The sequence below is a fragment of the Ictalurus punctatus genome, chromosome 3 (genome assembly GCF_001660625.3).
Source record: "Ictalurus punctatus breed USDA103 chromosome 3, Coco_2.0, whole genome shotgun sequence".
Classification (NCBI taxonomy): domain Eukaryota; kingdom Metazoa; phylum Chordata; class Actinopteri; order Siluriformes; family Ictaluridae; genus Ictalurus; species Ictalurus punctatus.
In genome coordinates this window covers 16,027,388-16,039,537 of record NC_030418.2, presented here as the reverse complement: position 1 = coordinate 16,039,537, position 12,150 = coordinate 16,027,388, and the positions used below count along the sequence as shown (strand labels likewise).

Genomic DNA, 12,150 nt, shown 5'->3' with positions numbered 1-12,150 from the left:
AAAAAAAATGGAGGCGCTGCTTATTATTAAGATGTGGTCTATAGACTTAATTCTGTTAGCATATATTTGTGACATCCACCCAAATATGCTAGGTTTTTGTGGCACAAAATTCTGCTTTTTTTTCTCTGCCGGCTAGGATTTTCTTGTTGCCACCTGTGTTCTTACAAATAAACCCACAGACATTTGTAGAATGGAATATCCTTAATGTAATACAAACCCAATTCCAAAAAAAGTTGGGACACTGTAACATGTAAATTAAAACAGAATGCAACGATTTACAAATCTCATAAACCCATATGTTATTCACACTAGAACATAGAAAACATATCAAATGTTTAAACTGAAGAAATGTACCATTTTAAGAAGAAAAAAAAAGGTAATTTTGAATTTGATGGCTGCAACATGTCTCAAAAAAGTTGGGACGGGGCAACAAATGGCTGGAAAGGTAAGTGTTACTAAAAGGAAACAGCTGGAGGTTAATTGGCAACAGGTCAGTAAAATGATTGGGTATAAAAAAAGAGTATCTCAGAGAGGCAGAGTCTCTCAGAAGTAAAGATGGGCAGAGGTTCACCAATCTGCAATGAACTGAGTCTACAATTTGTGGAACAATTTCAGAATAATGTTCCTCAATGTAAAATTGCGAAAACTTATTAATATCTCAGCTACAGTACATAATATTATCAAAATGCTGGTTAAAGCACAAATGCTGGTTAAAGCTCCATCATGCAAAGAAGAAGCCGTATGTGAACATGATTCAGAAATGCAGCCATCTTCTCTGGGCCAAAGCTCATTTAAAATGGACTGAGGCAAATTGGAAAACTGTTCTGTGGTCAGACAAATCGAAATTTGAAATTCTTTTTAGAAACCATGGACGTCACATCCTCTAAACTAAAGAGGACTAAAGAGGAGAGGGACCATCTGGCTTTTTTTTTTTATCAGCCCTCAGTTCAAAAGCCTGCATCTCTGATGGTATAGGGGTGCATTCATGCCTATGGAATGGGCGGCTTGCACATCTGGAAAGGCACCATCAATGCTGAAAGGTATATACAGGTTTTAGAGCAACATATTCTTCCATCCAGATTCCATCCCATCTTTACTTCTGAGAGACTCTGGCTCTCTAAGATGCTCTTTTTATACCCAATCATGTTACTGACCTGTTGCCAATTAACCTAATTAGTTTCAAAATGTTCCTCCTGCTGTTGCTTTTTAGTAACACTTACTTTTCCAGCCTTTTGCTGCCCTGTCCCAAATTTTTTTGAGATGTGTTGCAGTCATCAAATTCAAAATAACCTTATTTTTTGCGTAAAATGGTACATTTCCTCAGATTAAACATTTGATATGTTTTCTATGTTCCATTGTGAATAACATATGGGTTTAAGAGATTTGCAAATCATTGCATTCTGTTTTATTTACATTTTACAGTGTCCCAACTGTTTTGGAATTGGGGTTGCATTTGGTTGCCTTTATTATACCTATAACTTTTTCTTTTTATTTTACATTCTTATTAATTAGGTATATTTTTCTTCATAGGTTTTAAAAGCACTTCGCCGAAATACGAGGCGCAGAAATACTGTCCACCTGTGCAAGTGACTCCAGACATGGAGACACGCTTTTTAAGTTTAATAGATTCATCCAGCCCTTACAGCAGCATGGACTGTACTCCACAAGGGGGCCCTAGTGAACACAGTGCAGCACTTTCTCCCTACTCTAACTGCAACCTGCCTGCCCCTTCCCAGTTCGCAGGACAGAAGCCCTTCAGAAACCAGCAGGATACACAAGGCTCCTTAGAAACCGAGTCCCAAGGTTTCAGTGACTACCAATTTGGAGTAAAGACAGAACCCATGGAAGTGCACTGCTTCCAGGGTGGAGCTTCTCCAAGACTGCTCTCCCCAGCCCAGGCCGAGGGTCTCCACAGCCGACTGAACCAAGCACAGCCAAGCCTGGATAACAACTACCACCATGAACCACCCACAACCTTGCGACCCCTGACCCCAGAAGAGGTTAAAGCTGAGGAGGTGTGGTCAGACAGTGAACACAACTTCCTGGATAGTAATATCGGTGGGGTCGCAGTGGCACCGTCCCATGGCTCCATCCTCATTGAGTGTGCTCGGCATGAGCTTCACGCCACCACTCCCATCCTGCAGCCTAACCGCAGCCACCCCACTCGCATCTCTCTCGTCTTCTATCAGCACAAGAGTCTCAATGCACCAGGCCATGGCTTGCTCCAGTGGGAGGCCAAGATGGCCGAAAAGGCCAGGGAGAGAGAGGAGGCAGCTGAAAGGCTGGGATCTGAGGCTGCAAACGTGGGACGGTCAAAAGCAGTTAAGAGAGTTTCAGAAAGTGAAGAGGAAGATGTGTCGCAAGATGAGAGGGAGGAGCTAAATGTCCCTACTCGCCAATCACTAACAGCTACTCGGGACAACATCACCACATCATCCCCATATGCTCTTACTCATGTCACTGGGCCTTATAACCGCTGGACATGACCGTGGCCATGCCACTAATGCCTTACCTCAGTCAGATCTCTCTGTTTTTAAAACATGCTTTCCCCCCCCTCCCTTTTTTTTTTTTTTTTGTTTTAACTTTTCACTCTACATCTCAGCTTTTCAAATGATACTGACTACATTTGTCAGTTTTTAACTGTGAGATTTGGTGTCTATGTTTTTTTCTTTCTTTTTTTTTTTTTTTAAAGAGATGGTGCTCACAACAGATGTTTTAAAAGCTGGTTTTATACAAAGAGATGGAATTAGTGCATAGAAGATGTGACTATTTATTCTGAATGTTGTTTTTTTTTTTTTTTTTTTTTTTTTTGCAACCGTTTGTATTTAATTTCTGGTCCAAGCCTGTTTACTGCAATATTACTGTGTCAACCTGAAAATGATGTGTGTAGTAAACACTCAGAATTGACATTGTAAAATGTGAATTCTATTGTTTGTTTGTTTTTGTTTTCTTTGCCTCAGCTTGGGTGCTCTTGTCAAAAATTCAATAGTTGCTGTTTTATGGTGCCATTGTAGCAGTAACTTTGAATATCCACAGAATGACATACATTACTATTTGAAAGTATTGTGACACAGTTGGTTGTTGGTTAGATTTGAACATGTAGCATTGGTTTTTATCATGTAATGAAGGTACATTGATGCTGAATTATTCCCATTACACATTGCGTTATTTGAAAAAAAAAAAAAAAAAAAAAAAGCACTTTGAAACAACTTGACTTTTGAAATGTCCTGTATGCACAGTTTTTGTTTATAAGCGACCTCCTTCATCCAGTATCTGTATATATGCTTTGCAAGTTGGTTTGAAACCCATTCAGGTTTTTTTTTTTTTTTTTTTTTTTTTAACAACCATGCTTATGAAAGCAATAATCATGGAAGGTTATATGCTGCATTTTGATAATGTGTGGAATCGAAACCATTTTATTACTGGAATTTGCATAAAGTACAATATTACTAGTTTCCCAGTTGTTTAGGTTTTTCAGCTCCAACAGAGTGTGAAACAAGACTTGAAATCAGCATTTTATATAATCTGACATAATATTTTGTCACATTTGTGTGCTAAAATGCATCAATAGTTTTACTGTATGTTTCTCCATGGTGCTTTTTTGAAGACCTACTATACATCCAACTGATAGTAGATCCTCTTTTTTTTTTATTGATTTATGGTGTTTTTTTAATTTGAAATAAATCATGCCCTGTTTTACAATTTGCATTCTTTGTAAATGTCTGAATATTAGTTTTTTAAACCAGCATATATTTGTTAACCTGCTACTCCATTGCGTTCACTGTAGAAATGCTTTCTAAGTTTTATAATTGACATTTGTTATTGCAATTTAGGAAATCCTAGGTTTTTCCAATCGTTTTCCTTAAGGTGCTTAAAGTTTACTGTGTAAATGTAGTATATTATGATGTACTCCCAAAACTTTTATATTGAAAGCGTTTGTGTCTAGAAAAACATTTCTTCATGCCAGCTATGTAAAATCACTTTTTATAGTTTTTTTTCCCCCCTCCTTACATCAAAGGCAGAGAAAGTTCTTACAAAAACCAAGTAGGACCTTCTGAAGACACAAAATGGCATGGATATATTCATTCTAGTGTACATTTCCAATTAAAGCTACTTTTGCTGAACAAGGAAATTGTTGCATTTCTGAAAAGCACTGATATCAAGCACTGAGTGCAGAGCTATCGACTACAACATAGCAAAATGCTCATTTTCATACATAAACAAAGGCCAAGAATATAGTATAATAACACTGGGCTGTTACTCTTTGTGGAAACAGATGCCATTGGTGTTTATACACCAGACATGTCACCAGACATGTGCAGACGTGTCTGCAGTGACTTTAATAAATAACTCATTCACCATAGTCAACAAAGTAGTTATTTGCTGACCCTTTAAAACCTATATTGCAGTTTGCTGCAAAAAAAATAAGCAAACAGAGAACAGTTAAGTCTTGTCACATATTAAAGTCACCATTAACCTTATGAAATGTGTTTTTGATTGAATCCTTTTGGGGAAACTAAGTGTGTAGATTGATCCGTGTGAAATAGTCACTGCAGTGGTTTTGCAGGTTTTTTAAGTAAGCTTTGAGTCTAAATATGTAACAGGTAACTGTTATTGCATTATACGATACATTCTGTTCAATGTTATATTCACGGCACTTTTAAGAGTAGAATTGTTTTTATAATGCAGCTTCATAGAAATGAGAATCTTGATCTCGAATGAGCAAGGCAGATGTGAAAGTGGTGACAAAGACATCATGAGGAGGAAATGGTAGTGGGATTTATTATTACAGCAAACAATAAAAGTGAAATGAGAGTACTAAATCTGTTCAAAGGATAGAGAATTGGAACGATCATATTTTGATGAGGATGAGCATAGGAGGGTAAGACTTCAATGGTATTCAGGTGACATATGGTAGACTACATTACAGCAGTTAAAATGGAGAGCAATGGTTAATTCGTTTTCATTTTTATCATCAATTTGGTAACTTTATATAGAAGGCCACTTTTGTGACTACTACATTGCAATTCAGATAAATGGGATGGAAAAAACATTTTGTGATACACCAAGGGCATCTCACCAAGCAAGTTAGTCATAGAACAAAACCTATTAAACATAACCACAACTATCTCATCACATGAGTTAATGTGTTGTAGTTGAAGGACATCTTGTCATTGTAATGTCAATACAAGATCACTCATTCACGCAAGCTGTCCCATGGTTCTGAATCAGCCCCCTCCTCCCAAGCCCTGATACAGAACAAGCCTTATAAATTCCCTCTGAATATGCTGAAGTACTCAGTATAAAAAAACCTGTATGCTCCCTCCACCTTGACCATATGATTGTGCCATAGACTTCTTATCTGACACTACCCCGCCTTTTTCCTGGGTATATCCCTTGTCTGCCCAAGGAAATAAAGCCATTGAGGAGAACATTACTGAAGCTCTCAAACAGGGGTGCATGTGTACATCTACTTCTACTACCATTGGCTGGATTCTTCTTTGTGCAAAAGAAGGAGCTAAGTCTTTGGCCCACGTATTGACTACAGGGGGAGAATCGGAAAAGAGTATTCAGCACCACTGGACTTTATAAGTACCTCACTATAACACATGGTCTGGCCAGTGCCTCTTCCATCCTTCAAGCCTTTGTGAACAATGTCCTCTGGGGAATGTTAGGAGAGATGATCATAGCGTACATTGACGGCATCATGATCTAATCTCCCTCATGTCCATAACAAGTCTAACACATGAAGAAATATATGCAGCTACTGTATATCTAATACATCAACTCATTCGTGCAATTATCCAATCAATTAATGTTGCAGCAGTGCAGTGCATAAAATCATACACATACAGGTCAAGATATTCAATCAATGTTGACATGAAACATCAGAATGGGGGAACAATGTGATCTCAGTGAACATGGCATGGTTGTCCCTGCCCGACAGGCTAGTCTGAGTATCTCAGAATCTCCTGGGATTTTCACAATCACAACAGTCTTGTGAAAATTAAAACACATCCAGTGAGCAGCAGTTCTGTGGCTGGAAAAGGCCTTGCTGATGAAGGAGGTCAGAGTAGAATGGCTAGACATGTTTCAGCTGACAAGAAGGCTGCATTAATACAAATAATCACTCTTTACCCATGTCTCCCGGTCTTCTTCTAATCTTTAACTGTTTAGTTTCAGTGCCTGCTGTAGCTTCAGATTCCTGTTCTTGGTTGATGGGAGTGAAACACCATGTGCTATTTTGCTATTTTAATCCATCTGCCTCAAGTTTTGATGTGTTGTGCATTCTGAGATGCTCTTCTGCTCACCACAGTTGTAAAGAGTGTTTATTGAGTTACCGTTACCTCCTGTCAGCCCGAACCAGTCTGGCCATTCTCTTCTCACCTCCTTCATCAACAATGTGTTTCTGGCCACAGAACTTCTGCTCAGTGTATCTTTTTTTCTTTTCTTTTTTTTCTTTTTTTTTGGGGGGGGGGGGGGGGGGGGTTTGCACCATTCCATGTACACTAGAGACTGTTTTGTGTAAAAATCCCAGGATCAACAGTTTATGAAATACTCAAACCAGCCTTTCTGTCAACAGCAACCATGCCACTATCAAAGTCATCGAGATCACATTTTTCCCCATTCTGAATTTTAGAAGAACAGTATCTACATGATTCTATGTATTGCGCTACTGTAACATAATTGGTTAATTGCATAATTGCATGAACGTGTAGGTGCTTGTGTGTTCCTAATACCTAAACACCAAAGCTGCCTTGTGGTGAGTGGAAGGTGTGTGCAATCCATAGCACCAATCACTCTTGGAAACGACCTCTGAAAAGCATTTGTTGAATCATTTTTAATAACTAGATTACATGTTACTTATTCTGTGCTATCTTGTCAGATATGTCAAAGTAATACCAAACTTACCCTGTCCTGGAGCATGTTGGCCAAGCAGCAAGTAACCATGGCAATATAGCCCAGTATGATTCACCACCATGAGTCAAAACTCAAAGATAGCACCCTGAGACAGAACTCAGTTAGTGGAACAGGATTCAAGCCCAATTTATGCTACTTGTGAATTTTTGAGTGTAGTTTACAATAAACACATCCTACATAATGCAGGGTTGTAGTTTAGTTATTTAATAAACACATTTATCATGTTTTTATCATTTTCCCTGTCACAGTAAGTGGCTGCAGGTTTGTTTAATGAGCCAAGTATGAAAAATCTTGACAGGGCTCCAGTGAATTGATAGTTACATTTAATTACAAACTTTTGAATCTTAATAAGTTCCTTTAAACAAGTTCCTTGTTTTGTGTAAAAAAAAAATTTGTTATTTTATTTTTACAAAAAAAAAAAACTTAAGCATGTCACATAAATAAATCCTCCTGAAAGTAGCTGAGTAATAACATACTTAACATTATAAATCAATTAGATGCCAATATGAAGAACTTTAAAAACACAGGCTCACCTTTAAAATAAATTCAGTGACTACAGATGGTCATGGAGAAGTTCCTGCAAGAAAAGAATAGAGTTTGTTGTTGAGTAATGTTTATTAGGAACACCTGTACACCTACACATTCACGCAATTATCTAATCAGCCAATAGTGTGGCAGCAGTGCAATGCATACAATCTTGCAGATTTTATGTTCACATCATTCACATAATATATCATAATGTTCACATCAAACATCAGAATGGGGGGAAATGTGATCTCAGTGATTTAGACCATGGCGTGACTGTTGGTGCCAGATGGGCTGCTTTGAGTATTTATATTACTTCTGATCTCCTGGGATTTTCACACATAACAGTCTCTAGAGTTTACTCAGAATAGTGCCATAAAGAAAATGCTATAGTAACAAATATAACAGTAGGAAAGACAACCACTCAATTGTGGTGAGCAGAAAAGCATCTCAGAATTCATAACACGTTGAACCTTGAGGCGGATGAGCTAAAACAGCAGAAGACCACGTCGAGTTATACTTCTGTCAGCCAAGAACAGAAAGCTGAGGCTGCAGTGGGTACAAGCTCACCAAAACTGGCCAGCTACAGACCGAAAAAACGTAGCCTGGTTTGATGAATCTCCATTTCTGATGAGGCACACAGATGGTAGGGTCAGAATTTGGCACCAACAGCATGAATAAATGGACTCAACCTGCCTTGTGTCAACAGTTCAGGCTGGTGGAGGTGATGTAATGATGTGGGGAATGTTTTCTTGTCACACTTTGGGCCCGTTAATACCAAGCAATTATCATTTGAATGCCACAGCCTACTTGAGTATTGTTGCTGACCATGTACTTCCCCAATTTACCCATCTTCTAATGGCTACTTCCAGCATGAAGTACCATGTCACAAAGCAAAAGTCGTCTTTTATAGTGCTCCTAATAAAGTGCTCACTGAGTGTACAATGGCATGCCAAAGGATATCAAACCCACAATCAAAAGTTTTGCATGTCTCTGGTGGTGTTCTGCTTTGGGTACATGGCCTGCATAAAAAAAACCCCACTTCCAAATAAGAATTGGCCTAATACTTATTAATACTTATTTCCTATCTAATTCCTAATGAATTAATTTAATATCATTAATTGGAACCAGTAGATCTTTGCCAGTTGACAGTGTTGGTAGAAAGGAAACCGTTTCTGAATTACAGTAAGGCAATGAGAATGTTCAGTTTAGACAATTAACAAGGAAGCTGGAAAATTAGTTCCCAGCTGGCAAAGTTGGTCCACCAGCATGACCAGCTTGGCCTGTGTATTGATAGCTAGTTACAACAAACTGGGATTTTTTTCAGGTGGGTGTACGCTAAAATGCCATTTGAATGTTTTTGTGAGGGTTCAATAGATAAATAAGGCTTCTAGTCTTCCTAAAAAAATTGTACTTTGGACTCTTTATGATAGGGAAACACTCCGTTGTAGGGTTCTATATTGAATGGAACAACTGAAGAAACCTTAAGGCAAAGGTTCTCAAACTGTTTGAGCAAATGACTCCAAATAGATATTATTATTTTTCTGTGAGCCCAAACCTTGCCCAAGCTACGTTTAATTTTACATTTATGGCATTTTGCAGGAGCGCTTATCCAGAGCAATTTACAGAAGTTCTTTAAAATCTCAGTCAATAAGTATATCCAGAAACTGATTCACTAGATCATGGATTAAGAATGCCATCATTCAAAAAACTCTGTCAGAGAGGTAATATAGTAAGAAAAGCACACAGACAACACTATTTATTTATTTATTTTTAATTGAAGTGCTAATTTAGAAGAGGTACCCTCCAAAACTACTGAAATGGCAATTTTTTTGTTTGTGCTATACAACAAAGACATTTGGGTTTGATATCCAAAGATAGATATGAGACGTGAATTTAGGTTTCAGCTTTTATTTTATCTAGATGTGTTAAACAACATGAAACATAGAACCTTTTGGATCAAACCACAGAATTTTTAGGTGAGCAAAAGTACAGGAACAGATAAGTCTTAAAGTAAATTAAATAACACATAATATTTGATTGCCTATCCCTTTCTTGCAATAACTGCGACTGCGACTGACTGACATCACCAAAGTGTTGGTTTCTTCATTTGTGATGCTTTTCCAGGCTTTTACTGCAGCCTCTTTCAGTTGTTGTTTGATTTGGGTGGGTGGGGGAGGGGGGTTCTCCCTTCAGTCTCCTCTTCAGGAGGTTAAATGCATGCTCAATTGGATTAAGCTCTGGTTATTGACTTGGCCGGTCTACAACTTTTCACTTTTTCTTCTTGATAAAGTCCTGTGTTGTGTTGGCAGTGTGTTTTGGGTCATTGTCTTGCTGCATTATGAAATTCATACCAATTAGATTGGATGCATTTCTCTGTAAACTGGCAGATAAAATGTTCCTGTAAACTTCTGAATTCATTCTGCTGCTATCATCAGGAGTTACATCATCAATAAAGATTAGTGAGCCTGTTCCAGAAGCAGCCATGCAAGCCCAAGCCATTACACTACCTCCAACATGTTTCACAGATGAGCTTGTCTGTTTTGGATCATGAACCGATCCTTTCTTTCTCCACACGTTGGTATTTACATCACTTTGATAGAGGTTAATCTTGGGTCCAGAACTTTTGTGGTTCATCTCTGTATTTCTTTGCAAATTCCAACCTGACTTTCTGATACATCTTGTTGTATGGCCTCTATATTTTTGTTATTTTAAGTCTTCTTTTAAATGGTGGATTGTGATACCTTCACCCCTGTCCTTATTGGTGATGTCAATGACTGTTGTTTTGGGGGTTTTCTTAACAGCTCTCACAATGTTTCTGTCATTAACTGACCCTTTCAGTGTCTGTTGCTCAGTACATCAGTGGGTTTTTTTTTTTTTTTAGGACATTCCAAATTGTTGGACTGGCTAGGCCCAACATTTGTGCAATGCCTCTGATTGATTTTCCCTCTTTTGTCAGCTTTAAAATAGATTACTTATCTCCCATAGACAGTTCTCTGTTCTGCATGTTGACTTATGCCTTTTAACAACAAATGCAGTCTTCAAAGCTGAAACTGAATGCAAAACCAAGAATACATGTTCAGAGCTATTTATTTGTTAAACAATCAATCGAACAGGACACACCTGGATAACAAGAAACACCTGTCAGTCACATGTTCCAGTATTTTTGCTCACCTACAAATTGTGTGGTTTGATACTAAATGTGTTATGTTCTATGTTGTTCATGTGTTATGTTCATGTGTTATGTTCTATATTATGTTCCAATATTTTCAGAGGGGATTGTAGGTCTTTAGATGCTGTTTGAAGACTGCCAGTGACTCAGAAGCTCAGACATCTAAGGGAAGTTCATTCCACCACCTAGGTGCCAGAACAGAGAAGAGTCTTGATGCATATCTTCCTTGTATCCTGAGAGATGGTGGGACCAGTTGAACAGTGCTAGAACATCGGAGAGAGAGTGGTGCAGTGCGGGTGTGATAAGTGCTTTGAGGAAAGTGGGTGCTGGTCCGTTTTTGGCTTTGTAGACAAGCGTCAGTGTTTTAAATCTGATGCAGGCAGCTACAGGAAGCTAGTGGAGGGACCGTAGCAATGGGGTGGTGTGGGAGAACTTAGGAAGGTTGATAACAAGTTGTGCATTCTGGATCAGCTACAGAGGTCGAATAGCGCTCAGAGTTAGACCTGCCAGGGTTTGGTTGCAGTAGTCCAGCCTCGAAAGGACAGGGGACTGAACACGCACCTGAGTGGCCTGTATGGATAGAAATTGACGAATCCTTCTGATGTTGTAAAGGAGAAATCGACACGAGCGTGTCAGATTAGCGATGTGAGAGGAAAAGGAGACTTGATTGTCCATGGTTAAGCCCAAGGTGCACAGTGACAAAAGGTGAGATCAGAGAGTTGTCCAGTGAGATCACAAGATCCTGACATGGTGATGAATCTCCTGGGATGAACAGCAGTTCAGTGTTGCTGAGTTTAATTTTCAGATGATGAGCTGCCATCCATGATGAGGTGTCTGCCAGACATGCTGAGATCTGAGTGGAAACATGAGTGTCTGAGGGAGGGAAGGAGAGGATGACTTGAGTGTCATCCGCATAGCAGTAGTACGAAAACCTATGTGAGGATATAACCTCACCAAGACATCAGGTATGGAGCGACCTACATGTACTTAAAATCCAGATTCCTAATTTAGGACCACTGTAATATTTGAATATTTTATTTTGTTAGTAACGTGTACGTGTAATATAAGTGACTTACAACCAAATGAATATTCATTGCACTGACTTACCAGTCTAGTGGTAATTGCTGTGTTGTTACAGTAAAATAATAATCCTTGACAGGGTGGTGTAATACGGCCCAATGCGAAGCAAAGGTACCCGGATTATACTTGCCAAATGATTTTGCATGCATGTGCAAAGCAGCGGCAGCATAAGCAGCATTGTTCACACACTCTTTGCATGATTTCAAATCGATATTCACCAAATGGCACATTAGAGCCAAAGCATCCCTGGCCATCAGGCTTCCAAGCTAAACTTTAAAATGTTTCTCAATTTCATGCACAGTGATGAGCTTTGTGTGACAGGCTGCATCTCAAATCGAAAAACTCTGACCTTACAAAGGAATTTATTAACCTAGAAAAATCAAAGGTAAAACCTTTCAGTAGGTTTGAAGCCTACATGAGTTTTTTTTATTCATAAAATTACATAAGGCTTC

General features: G+C 38.6%; 1 protein-coding gene across 3 annotated transcripts in view; it reads left to right on the top strand.

Annotated features, from left to right (window-relative positions):
- Positions 1-3,708, top strand: part of tet1 (tet methylcytosine dioxygenase 1) — a 41,457-nt gene extending 37,749 nt beyond the window's left edge. For all 3 annotated transcript variants that reach the window (XM_017464534.3, XM_047154242.2, XM_017464535.3), the window contains one exon: positions 1,531-3,708. In XM_017464534.3, coding sequence (XP_017320023.1) covers positions 1,531-2,486 — 956 coding nt within the window. In that variant the 3' untranslated portion in view covers positions 2,487-3,708. The remainder of the gene's footprint in view (positions 1-1,530) is intronic.
- Positions 3,709-12,150: the final 8,442 nt, after the last annotated feature.